Source organism: Amaranthus tricolor, chromosome 13 (genome assembly GCF_026212465.1).
Source record: "Amaranthus tricolor cultivar Red isolate AtriRed21 chromosome 13, ASM2621246v1, whole genome shotgun sequence".
NCBI lineage: Eukaryota > Viridiplantae > Streptophyta > Magnoliopsida > Caryophyllales > Amaranthaceae > Amaranthus > Amaranthus tricolor.
The window spans coordinates 6,917,570-6,931,423 of record NC_080059.1 but is presented as its reverse complement, the minus strand read 5'-3'; the positions used below and the strand labels follow the sequence as shown (position 1 = coordinate 6,931,423).

The following is a 13,854-nucleotide window of genomic DNA, read 5'->3' as shown; positions in this document are numbered from 1 at the left end:
TGCTTAAAAGTAAATGTTTTAACTGATTTAGTTTGATTTTTTAAAATTGTATTGAAATAAAAATTTATGTATTATTTTTAATATTAATTGGAATTAAGATTTGGGTTTGAAGTGGGACAAAGGAGTAAGAGTAGGGTTGTGAGATTGGAGATTGGAGATTGGAGAGAGGAAGAAAATTGGGTGACAATGCGAAGAGTAAAAGGGGTTGAATACTTAGATTGTTGTATTGTTGACGTTAATGACAAGGACCAAACTTGAAAAGGGATTTAATTTTTACTTTTCGGTGCTTGGCAAATGAAAGACACCCACTAATTGGGAGTTATTGAATTCACAAATTAATTGCTTGTTTGTATATAGTTCATTCATCATAAATTATTTGTGTAAAAAATTTACTAAATATTTACTAAATATTTCAACCTATTATTAATTTACTAAATATTTATATTAGATGATTTGCCCATTACAATTTATTTGTGTAAAATAAATTGATTTACTATATAGTCTCTCCGTGTTTTTTAAGCCTTTATACTTCACTTTCTTTTTTGTCAAAGTATAATTGGAATACGTTACCCCAATTGTAAATATGTCAAATTCTAATCTGTAATCCAATCGAAAATTAGTGGGTTCTAACTCGGAAATTTTAACCCTTGATACGAAAATGATTCAACCCGGAAAATATTTGACTGGAACCCATATCGGACCATTTGACCCGTTTTCTTTATTTCATCAACCTATTCGGTGCCACATCATCATTTTAAGTTGGATTTTAAACTTATACTACATTTTTAGTAGATATTTTTATTTTGAGTTAACTTTTTATGTTTCAGCATTAAAGTAAGTATTTAGTCAACTATTATCAATAGAAAACAAAAAGTTTAATATTACCTATTATAAAAACACTCATGATGAATTATTGATCTAAATATGACATGATTCGACCAAAAATAACTCGACTCTAAATTGATCTGATTAAAAATAGTCAGACCTAAAACCTGCACGATAATTTGGACAGGTTTAGTCCCAACTCCCTAGCTAGTAGAACTATCAATTAATTTGTTGGATTAGAACTTAATCTAAAGATCAATACAAATGGGATCAAACCCATTATAATTTTTTTGCCTTTTGTGTATTTTTATATTTTTTTAGGTTTGAGAATTGAATTTTATCTTTAAAATAAATATTACTTTTTCGTGTAAGATTTTAAATTTGATTGTCACATAGCTCTTTAAATATTTTTCTCAATCTACTCTACAATCAACAAATATCCCATTGTTAAAATTTTAAAAGCAATATATTTTTTGAAAAATTAAAAAGTAAGAAAGTTATTTTTTCTTCAATTCTTGACTTGTTAGGCCGATCATAATTCATCCGCTCTAAAAGTTTTAACAATTTTTTTTTTTTTCATGACAAATATCCAAAATTTCATGGCAAATGGAAATTATGTACTGCTTAATACCTGAGTTGAAAAGGTAAATACAATAAAAACAACCAAAAATTATAACTATAGATAGCAAATTAAAAAACACAAAGATAGTATTTTATAACTAGACTTAAAAAGATACCTTTAGCTATAAAAACTAAGAAAAATTGACATAAATAATTCAACTTTTTACCTATTTGTCGTAAATAATCTCACTTTTGAATTATTTTTTAATAATCTAATATTTGTCATATATTTGCCCATAGCATACCAAATTACTAATATTAGGTAATAATAAGTTATGTTGTCAGTAAATAAAAACAAAAGTTAAATTATTAATAGCGAATTAAAAATAAATGTTAGATTATTTCAAATAAGCTAAAGGTGAAATTATTCACAACACACAAACAAAAAATTAGATTATTAACGTCAATTTTTTTAAAAAAAACTAAAGTACTCATAGTTTGGGTAGATCAATTAAGGAGCAGGAGTGTAAATTAATTTAAGATCTACTTCTATAAAGTTTTGAAAGTTAGCCTAATGGAGTACTTATATTTCAAAAGGAACTTTACTAATAATTCTAAGGACCAACAAGTCCCAATCATTACTTCATGAGATATCTGTCTTGGCATATTAATCAAATTCAAGTTTTTTTTAGTCATTTATCAATTTCAAGTAATTATCTTATTCTTAAATTTTTATTTATGATTGAAAATTTTAATTCTAAAGATCTTATTTTTAGATGGTTATTTTTTAAAAGTTTGATGTTTTATTTATCCGATAAAAATTCGACTTTTGTATGTCATTATCTTTTAAATATCTTAATAATATAAAAATGTCTAATCAAATATTGGAATGGTTGTGATACCATTTCATATCATTAAAAATAAACCAACCAAACATGCCCTAAATAAATTGCTTCATAAAAAAAGAAAGGCATATCTCATATTTTCATTAGTTTTTACTTTTTTAAAGTAGAAAAATAAATAAAAAAAGAAAAACAAATAAAAAAAGAGAAAGAAGGGAAAAAAAAACAAAAAAATTAATTGTACCCTCCCTTCCCTTCCGCCGAACAGCCCCCTTCCTCCACCACCACCCACTCATTATATTTTCACCACTGCTCCGCCCTCACCCACCCTTTTCCCGTGCAGTCGCGCCACGCCTTTTTCTGCTCTTTTCTTGCACCACTCCATCCTTTTCTGTTATAGGATGGACAAGAGAGCTCACCAAAACACTAGCCGTGAGATAGCCTATTTGCCAAAAACCCCACCATAATTGCATTCACGACGATGTGAGACAAGTTCCGTACCTTGTAATAAACCATAACAATCAAGGCCAACTGCATCGAGTTACGATCACATTGGGTCACAGGCCACAACTGGCTCTTCCTGGCCACCCATTCCGCAAGCCACCCACTCTGCGGGCCACTCACTCTGACTTTGGCTCTAATACCATTGTTATAGGACAAACAAGAGAACTATAAGAGCACATACACCGATAAACCCCACACCAATTGCATTCACGACTCTAAAACCTCAACCTTTTCAAATTGGGAAAAATTTTGATCAATTGCAATTAAATTTGTGACAAAATTTAATCAAATTCTATTAAAGTTGGGGTGAAATTTGATCAATTAGAATTTGAGTTCATTTGAAGACGGATGGGAAATTAGGAATGAATTTATGATTTTGTATGAGAAAGAGAGGGTAAAGGGTGGCAGTGGCACATGGAAAGGGGTGAAGAAGGGGTGGCGATTGAAGTATAGTGGATAAGTGGGTGGGTTAGGGTTGGTTGACCCGACCTGCTAATCCGATCTGAACCTAACCCGAAATTAGTGAGTTTGGGTCGAGACTTTTGACCCAATTAATTAAATGGATCGATTCGACCTGATCTGTTTATTAAATGGGTTAGATTCAGGTCAAAATTTTATGTAACACCCGAACTTCCTCCCTTCCTTCACGACTTCTGGTTTTGTGTAGAAATTCGGGTGTTACATTTTAAACCTGAGAAAAACTTATATAACCCATTTAATTAAATATGTTAATTTCGAGTTAAATCAATAAATATAAACTAAACTTAGTTCATTTAATATATTCTTATTTTTCATAGTAAATACAAAATAAACAAAAAAAACATAAAATTAAAATTAAAGTCTGAAAAATTAGATTTAATCAATATTAAAAACCTTAAAACAAAAACAAAAAAATTATAAACGGGTTAAGTGGGTCGAAATTATGTTAACCTGATCTGTTGCAAGTCGGATCAAGGTTGTGATTTTCAACCTAATTAACTAAATGGGTTGGGTTTGGGTCAAGAGTTTTCTAACCTGTTTATATATGATCCGAATTCGAACCCGACTCAAACTTATCTGTTTGACAGGCCTAGGATGGGTGGTGGGGGGAGGCTTTTGTACATAGAAGGGCGAGTTTATTTTTTTCCTTAAATCCAAAAATATTTTTTTATTTACTTTTTTGTTTTAAAATTTATAAATTCAAAAACTACAAACCAATTATAGTTAGAAATGTGTTAATTTTTAGAATAAATTATTATAATAGGCGCAACAAATTAGTAGAACTTTTATAGGATAAATGAAGATATCGAACCTTTATAAAATAAATAAAAGGTCAAATATATAATTCAAAAATTAAAATTTAGTATTTGAATGAATTACTTATTTTCAAATAATTAGATAATTGAAATTTCTTTCTATATAATTCAATTGAGCTTCATTTGATGAGAAAGAACACTATTCATTCTACATTTAGTTGCATTAGTAGTAGTAGTAGTAGTGTACTAGAGTCCTTCATAGTTGATACTACAAATTCAAAAGATTGCCAGGAAACTCACAAGGTCCTGGCACTTTCTCTGCCTCTGCCTTTCATAAATCATGCCAAACTGACAACAATCCTATAAATATGAAAAGGAATTCTACTGAATGCTTCTTGCTTCTTGCTTCTTGCTTCTTGCTTCTTGCTTGTTGGGTGCATAATTTAGCCCATAAGCATCAACTTTATTAACACCAACCCTGCACTTCCTTTATCAAAAAGCTCATCCTTCTAATTAATTAGAGTATATAGTACTAGTATATAGGAGTACTACATATAAGTGTGGATATAAATCAGTTGGACTCGTTACCGAAACTAGATATTAAAGACAATTCGAGTCGGCCCACTAACTCCCAAAAGAACTTTTCTTATTATTCAATTCATCAAAATCTAATTCATTATTATAAAGATGGCTCTATATATAGCCTAAGCCCCAAGAGACAATTACAAAATAACAACTAATCTAGCTAACAAAACAAAAGACTAATTAAATGTGAAATGTCGATAACGTTTTTGGACCCTTTGACCCAATTCATCATAGTAAATATAAGTTTTCTTCATAATTTACGCTGATAATTCCACTTAAAATAAAGTGTAAATATGATATAAATTTTTTATATTGACTTCATGAAAATAACACTAACAAAGTTTAAAGTTGTTTGGTTGAGATGGGAAATAAATTCCAACGGGAATTTCTTATTTCTTGGTAATTACTTGTTGAATTCCTAAAAAATGTATTTTTTTTTGGCTGAATACTGACACTTCTAATTAAGAATGGAATTTGGAGTTATGGACAACTCTTTATGATAATTAAATTACTTTGTAAGAATTTAAACGTTTACTAAACTTAAATTTTTTGCCAAAAATTTAATAACCAAACAATATGCTAATTAATTTGTATATAAAAGAAATTCCATGAAAATTTAACGACAAACAAATGACTTAGTTAACAGTTATAGCCTTAGAATATGTCGTATACCCTTTATAATGAGGCCTAATTATATACTTCAACAATTTGATTTTGATTCTCTTGGTGTTTACCATTTGGGTTGGAATCCTTCCACAGTTCACTAAGGTCCATTATCATAGTCATAGTCATCCTAATATCCCCTCGAAAATAGGATTTAGGAGGTAAAACAACTTATACTTATACCCTTTTAAAGAATAGAAAGTCTTAGTAAATAACGATTATTTGTGAGGTTAATAAATCACCCATATATGGTAGGATTTGATAGGGTGAAAGTTTTGTTGTTTAAATTTATCTTTTTTTGTTTTGTTTATTTTATTATTGTTATTTTTATCTTTTTATGATGATTTACAAATTACAGTGATTATTTGGAATTTTTATTCAAAGAAAGGGCCATAGTATTGCGGTGAATAATAAGATGTAAGGAGAAAATCTCTAATATGCTACTAGTACTAAGTCATAGTAGTACTTGGCTTTATATTATCAACATAATATGCAATTTGCATGAGTGATCCCATATTCAGAAAAATTCAATGCTAAATCAGATTAACATTCTAGTCATTGGATTCTTGTCTAATTAATTAGGTAACTGATGATTAAGTGTTTGTCCCATCAATAATGGCAAAATAAGACACTACTCTTTGATGTTATTTTCAATTTTCAACACCTTTAAACATAATCCTATTCCTATTTTCTATTACACTAATTATTTCACTTTATGGTTGATGGGATTTGTAGTAAATTCCAATTTCATTCTGTAAGACAAATAAAAGAAGATAAAGAAATATTCACTTCAAATCAGAAAGAAATGAAATTAAATTTATGAATCTAAATTTATGAAACCAAAGACATAATAGAAATATAATAAAAGATTTTTGTAAATTACAATACTAAAATTCAAACTATTTGCGAATTACAATCGTAATATTTTTTTGGCGAATTACAACGATCAAAATATTAAAGTTTACAGCGTTCAAAACAAATTACAAAATTTCGATTATTATAATGGTCGCAATTTTAGGAGTGGTCAAAATCTTATAACTTGACCTAAATGTCGTAAACATTGATATTTTTATGGCTGTAATTTAATAAAAAAAAAATTAGAACTGTAATTTGCAAAATACTTAAAATTTAGGACTATAATTCACAAATTATCATGACAAAATAAGTGCCATAACTAAAAAAATTATAACGAATTGAGTTGACAAAGGAGTATATTAACGTTGAAAAACGCGTTGAACAGATATACAAGACTGTTGGTATAATGGTATTACACATACAATTGGTTAGTGAGTGAAACCTCTAATATCAAGCATCAAAGCACTCTATAGAGGAGACATTACATGACATAATCTTGTTAACTCTAGTTACTATTTAAATACTTGAAACAATTACCCTTTGAACCAAAAAATGCTCACATATTTGAGTTTTAAGGTGCAAACTCAAGGGACAGAGGGAGTATAACTGTATAACACATCGAGATTCGAGACTCAAGAGGGCAAATCAATGCTAAGCTACGAGAAACACCTTAAAATCAAAATGGTTATAGAAGTATTAAGATAGGAGTCAGATAACATCTATGGAATGTCGTTTTAAGTATTTCTTAATTCATCCTTAAAGCATTCTATATAAAAATTAGCATTTGTGACTCCTTGTACATACACAAGAAGCTCATCATCAATAGCAACAAAATATCAAGAAGAAATTTCGGCAAGGAGTCGAGTAAAGATGAAGTAGAAATATTAGCTCTAAATTGGCATGTAGTTCAACCAAGATCTGCAGACAGTGCATCGGCAACAAAAAGAGCTTATGCAGTGAATGCAGTGAATTTAGCTTGAGCAAAGCTTTTCAAGAGCAAGATTTTCATCGCCACCAACAACTTCTAGGGTACTCCTTACCGATGCTTCAGGAAAGCCCATTTCTACTAGTCTCTGTACCTGCAAGATATTCAATTCCCTATGACATCTTCTAAAAGGAAGGACAACTATGAAGATGTTTGGTAAATTTAAGTATTGACTGTTGGCTATTTATCAGAGGAAAAAAGGGGCCAACAAGCCAAAAACCAATCAAAAAAAAACTAAATAGAGTAGCTTTTTTATTTTGGCTTAAAAACCAAAAACCAACCAAAAAGACTGTAAAAGCCAAGTACCAGACAACCCTTATGTGGTTCACTCAATGACATACTCACAGAAGAAACTAGCAATAGAAAAAGTTAAAAGATCCTCCTTGAAGAGAGTGATTATTCTACCTTCTCCTCTATCCCATCTGAAGATGTTTTTGCAAAAGCTTCCGTCCAATAACGAGCAGTGCCTACAAAGGTCTGGTAGTCCCGGAGGTACTGCACTCATGGAAGTAAAAGTAAAATTAAAATAACTGATCCATACCATCACAAGTAAGCAAGAACATAAGCTGTAGAACTCACGAAGCTCGCATCCACAAAGCACAAAAAAGTTAACACGAGACAAACACAAAAATAGGAGCATCAAAATTGTTCCAATAATCCAAAGGCTAGCATGTTAACAGCAAAGCAACCTGTTTAGCAACAACAGCATCCTGAGGATCATCTGGCTGCGGTGCAGAGAGTAATGCTTGTATGGAGACAAGAGCAGTCTTCATAGTAAGAGCAGGACTCCATTGGTCTTTCAAAATATCCAAGCAGATCGCCCCACTCTGACTGCTAATATTTGGATGCCTTCAATATAATGCATGAATACACATTAAGCTTGTAATTGCCTGAGAGTAGCACGTATTAAGTTGTTTTTTTAAAGAGAAATTTAGAAAAAGAAAATAAGCATCAAAAAGTGCAGCGAATAAGGTTTCTTCCATTGGACAAAAATGAGCACCTGCAGGCTGCAAGTCCATCACACTAGAAATCAATCAAATAAAAGCCCTCGTAACTGTAAGACACTACATGGCTGAATCAGAGAGATTAAGAAAAAGGAAGAAGTCCTAACCCACATTAAGCCACGATCTCATGGCAAGTTATAATAATTTCGTACATTTAATCAAAAAACAAAACCACAACAGCACTAGAAATGATCCACCAAACTGTAAACGGGAAGATAGCACAGCTCTAATTAAAAGGCATTCTTAAATGAATTCCACAAAAAAAAAAAAGTCCATTTCAAAATGTTAAGGCAGAAAATTTCTGTATCATGGACTCATGGTATCACCACTTTACCCAGACCACGTTCACCCTTCGGACTTGTAATATATCATCATTGCATGATTTACACAAACTAGTCACTAGAGCCAAAAGGCTAACCTCTTTTAAATCTTATGCTTGCAAATGTAAATTAAGCGAGTGTAAAAATTGGAATACAGACGCTAATACAAGTGTTAAGAAACTACAAGAAATAGGCAGCTGAAGAGTTGGTTTACTACAATCCACAATAAGGGTTATTCAAGGAAGAGTAAACTTCAATGGAATAACAAAAAAAGATCCTCCACTTCCAATTGTGTGTATGCCTAATATGAAGAGTCCAGGAAATAAATTGGACACTGCAGCAGAAGACTAATGACAGTATTGAGTAGAAAATAAACAAAATAAGAAAAGAAGAACACAAAAGTGGAGCTTGCTCGGTTCTTTTCCAAATACAATGCTCCGCTGTTAATAAATTTTTAGTGGTATTTGCAAATTTTTATCATTTTCACTCTTCAGACTGGAGAGGAAAGCTTTTGACTTTTCCATTAAAACTAGGCTTCAAATCAAGTAAACCCGACTTCATTAATACATTAATATGTTATGATCAGCATGAAGAAAATTCTAACACAATGAATCCAAATTGAAAGCTAGCCATAGCCCATAGCATGTTGGGTGAATGCTTAAAATGACGTCACATAAGACCAGTATTTGCCAAACACAATGCTCCCCTAGTTCACTATTACTAATTTATTGCCGTGTTTGGCAATATTAACCAATAAAAAAAAAGAGATGTTCAAATGTGTAATTATCATTTTCATCTTCAGTCTGGAGAGGAAAGCTTTTGACTTTCCCATTAAAAACTAGGCTTCAAAACCAAGTATAACCAATGTTTTAATATGCTATGATCAGCATGAAAAAAAAACCCATTATTCAATCACAATGAATCCAGAAGTGAATGCTAGTCATAGTATGTTGAGTTAATCCTTAAAATGACATTACATGAGAGCAAACATGGAAGGAAAGAAAACTTAAAAAACGGTAAAGTTTTAATTTGGCAGTGCATTCTATGCATCAGAACACAATGATTCAGGACAAAAGCATCAGACAGGGATCACTAACAATTCTAGTTTTCTCATCATTTGTAGAATCCACTGCCAAGAGAGAAGGGAGAACAAAATTATGATTGCTGAAAACCTATGATTATTGCAATATAAAAACTAATGAAAATAATGTAAATGTCAGGCAAACATATATACGTTAAATGCGCAACAAATAAAATAAATTTATCAGTTCAAAAAGATGGAACAACTTAGAATCAAAATAATAATCATGCCTTATACTTAAAACATTTTCCCCCAGTTGTATAGTTATACTCTTGCGCATGCTCTACCGAAATAGATAACTGGAATAGTCACTATTCCTTTCTATATTATGGACAAGAAGGCAAGGACAATGTAGACAACAAGAGTAAACAAAAGAAAAGGATCAAGAAATATATTACCAAACTTTAGTCAAGAATTTCATCTTGGGTGCCTCAAAGGGGTATCCATCTGTAAGAAAGAACAAAGCACTGGTAATATCAGCCATTTTATTCTTACCTTAAGAAACAATTGATTAGGTACACAATAAAAGTTAAGACAGTTAAAAAATTTTCCTTGTTGATTATAATAAGCAATGAACATTGTCTAACTAAGCAGATTGAAATAAGCATAGCACATGTAAAAGAAGTGCATTGATTATAAACCATCAATTGTTAGAGTCTAATTGCAGTAAAATAATTATAACACTGCATAAGAGAAGTAAGAGTTGCAGCCCTAAGATTTATAGTTCCTTGGTTACTGAACATAATTTGTCCTTTATTTCAATAGGGCCAAAGATTCATAGTTTTCTAATTTTGAATTATAATAGGTTATATCAAAGAGTCGTTAAATCATGTGCCTTTTCTAATTTACGTAAATATGTGGTTTACAATCAAGAGTCAGTTGGAAACAATTTCTTTGTTATCACCGACAGAGGTAAGGTTGTGTCCATCCGACCTCCAAATACGCCTTGGTGGGAGCCACTTACCGGTATTAGGGTAATGGAATGTTGTTGTTTTCGATGGTTTTAAATTATTAAGGACTATATAATGGATTAATAAATGATATACATAGCAAGTTGCAATTTTGCAAATGATGTTGCAAACCTTGTTCATGAACAATTTTGTTATCACTAACATGCGCATTCAACCCATAATATTGCTCAAGTGGGAATCACTGAATGACATAAGGTAATCAAAAGTCATTGTATCCAGGAAATACCACATAATACAGGAAAGCACGAAAGTTATAGAAATAGAGAAGAAAGCAAATTGGCCCTAAAAGGAAATGGATAAAAAATTTAACGAACAAAATACCCAATTTGGAATGATTTTACATAAACATCCTTAGATATTATGCAAAAATCCAGAACAACTAGAAGAATAATTAATTCCAAAAAAAAAGGTACAGGAAAGAATTCATATATTTCCATATGAAAACTCCATTAATGAGCAAGAATGGGATGCTTAACAAAAAAAATTTGAAAATTCAAATACCCATAATAAAAAAGTGAAATTTCGATTGAAAAAGAAGGAAAAAGGAAAATTACCAGGCAAAACAATGTCGATCATGAAAGAACCACCTTCATAAGGAGAATCAACAGGACCAGGAATAGTGCCTATAAGATGAGATAGAGAATCTGCTTTAGGTTTGACGCTAATTCCAGAAAGATTGACGTCTTTGTTGCATTCTTGGAGTTCCTTCTGTACTCTTGAAAAGTCCACCATCGTTATTCGTTACCAAATTTTTTTTAGGGTTTTGAAGTAGAAGAGTAGAGAATTTAAGCTGAGAGTTTTGATAATGGAGGGAGGAAAACCTAAAAAAGAGGGAATTTTATTCGAAGGCTAAATTAAGGAAAACTATAAAGAGTTGAGGTATTCAGTGGCAGATCTTCACCCGTTTTACTCAGGTGCGGCCAAAAATTGTCTATTAAATTATTTTTATATTTTCTCGGTTCCAAATTGCTTGAAACATCAAACGGTACTCATTTATCGTTTTTAATTTGTATTTAGTTTTTGATCTATAAGTTAAAACATAGTTAAATGAAATATTGTTTAATTCGTCTCCATACAAATATTATTAATATAAATTTGAGTCTATTCCCATTATATTGCTCAAAAAAAAAATAATTCCCACTTTGCTTGAAATGGGAAAATATTTCCCACATTACCGTCCACGTCAGAATTTTTTTTTTTTTTTTTTAATAAAACCGCTACCTGAAATGGCGGTTTTGTTAAGAGATCTGAACTAAACCGCTACTTGAAATGGCGTTTTATGGATTTTAATTTAAAAAAAAAAAAAAATTAGTAAACATTATTATTAATTTTTTTGTAGTAGTAAAAAACATTATTAATTTTTTTTTTTTTTTAAAAAAAAGTAAGATAACCGCCACTTCAAGTGGCGGTTTTGTAGTAGTACAAAACATTATTAATTTTTTTTTTTTTTTTTTTTAAAAAAGTAAGCAAACCGCCACTTCAAGTGGCGGTTTTATAGCAGTACAAAACAGCATGTCATTTTAATTTTTTTTAAAAAAAAGAAAAAAATTAATAAGCAAACCGCTACTTCATGTGGCGGTTTAGTGCTTAAGGCAAACCGCCATCTCAAGTGGCGGTTTTGTCTGGAAAAAAAAAAAAAAAAAAAAATTCTGACGTGGACGGTAATGTGGGAAATATTTTCCCATTTCAAGCAAAGTGGGAATTATTTTTTTTTTTGAGCAATATAATGGGAATAGACTCTATAAATTTTTATAATTTTTTATACATTATTGTTACAAGCATTAAGGATTAAATTAAAGCATTGGATTATGTGAAAAGTCAAATGTTACAAGTATTTTGAAATGGAGTAAATAGTAAATACTAACGTCGTAACTAAATATTTTGAAAAATATAGCAAAATGTAGCCATTAAAAAATTATATATTTTACTCTAAGATTGAACGACGAACTCTGATAAGGTGCAATTAAATCTCTCATGCCAACAACCTTTGTGTTTGATTTTCTTGAGTTTGAAGGGAACAATCTACGCATGAGTGACTTGGTGTACCACAAGCCTCATTCAAACGATGCATTTGTATAACTTGAATTACCTAAATAACTTAGCCACTTGCTATAATTTCTATAAGCCTTAAAACCATTGATCACATTCACACACTTAATTTTAACATTTTGATCCATATAGTAGCATCGATCTAATGGTCGTTTGATGAACTTACCCTTTAACTTTAAGGACACACTTTGATCACATAATATTCCAATAGCCCCTCTCTATCTTTGCAACACACACTTAATTCTATGGATCACATCTTGTTGGATGTCCTCGCAATTTCGATATATGGCCCTAAGGTATTAGAATCATCTACTTGAAGCGATTTCTTTATTTTCAAGCTTTACAGTACCTCTCGTTGTCTCGTTTGTGCTAAAATTATGCTACATGTACACTTTCTTGCTTTGAATTAATTTTAAAACATTGTGACTCCAACTCTTATTTCCATCGTTCTAACTTAGCATTTATCCCTCTCTAATCTCATCTAATAAAACAATATTGTTAGCAAACAACATGCACCAAGGTACATCTCCTTATATTGATCAAATTATCTCATCTACCAAAGCTATGTTGCCTCTTCGTATGTCCTAATATTTATCTTTACTTCTCTATACATATCTTGCACTATATTAATGTATTTTTTGGGAATGCACTTCTTTGACATTGCCCACTAAAAAGTACTTCTTTTGATACCTTGTTGTATGCTTTTTTCAAGTCAATAAAAATCATGGTTAAGTCTCTTTTTCTAGCCTATAGCTTTCCATCATATGTCTCATAAGATGAATTGCCTTTATTGTAGATCTCCCTAACATAAATCGAAATCAGTTCTCTGATACATATACATATGTCTATCACTCTTTCCCATAACTTCATACTTAGCTCATGAGTTTTATTCCTCTATAATTTGAGCAATCTTGGACATCTTTGTTTTTTTTAAATAGGCATTAGAGCACTTATTCTCTTTTCATTAGGCATCTTATTTTTTCTAAATCTTATTGTATAAATCAGTTAGCTAATCACCCCTAATCGTCGCCAAGCATCTCCATACCTCAATACGCATATCATCTACCCTAACTGCTTTTTTTAGCTTTATTTTCTTTATAACTCTATCTATCTATAATTTTTGTATTATTCGCATAAATTCTTTATTTTCATTTAAGGTAATAATTATTATGTTTCCTATAATATATCCTTATTTTCTATTAAATAGCTCATAAAAAAAGCTCGCTTAATAAATCTACAAATTATTTGAATTTTACCAATAAACAAGTACAATTGGGGTTAAAACATTAGAAAGGTGTGGAAGTCCATGCATTTGCACACCCAAGGCAACAAAAATATTTTTTTTTAAAAAAAAAAAAAGAAAAGATGAGATTA

The 13,854-nt window shown here is 30.7% G+C and overlaps 1 protein-coding gene across 1 annotated transcript; it reads right to left on the bottom strand.

Annotated features, from left to right (window-relative positions):
• Nucleotides 1-6,740: 6,740 nt before the first annotated feature.
• On the bottom strand, nucleotides 6,741-11,344 carry LOC130798275 (ubiquitin-conjugating enzyme E2 27). Its single transcript, XM_057661199.1, has 5 exons — nucleotides 10,986-11,344; nucleotides 9,859-9,907; nucleotides 7,745-7,904; nucleotides 7,461-7,550; nucleotides 6,741-7,149 (listed from the first exon to the last, which is right to left on the bottom strand). Exons 1-5 carry the CDS (start codon nucleotides 11,161-11,163, stop codon nucleotides 7,042-7,044), a joined length of 585 nt encoding a protein of 194 aa, XP_057517182.1. The 5' UTR covers nucleotides 11,164-11,344; the 3' UTR covers nucleotides 6,741-7,041.
• Between the last annotated feature and the right edge of the window lie 2,510 nt (nucleotides 11,345-13,854).

Excerpts from the sequence above, each read along its gene's own strand:
- LOC130798275 (XM_057661199.1), bottom strand. The coding sequence starts at position 11,163 with ATGGTGGACTTTTCAAGAGTACAGAAGGAACTCCAAGAATGCAACAAA. Across the intron at positions 7,905-9,858 it reads AAATTCTTGACTAAAGTTTG|GCATCCAAATATTAGCAGTC; the intron begins GTAATATATTTC and ends ATTATATTGAAG. Across the intron at positions 7,150-7,460 it reads CAGATGGGATAGAGGAGAAG|GTACAGAGACTAGTAGAAAT; the intron begins GTAGAATAATCA and ends AATATCTTGCAG.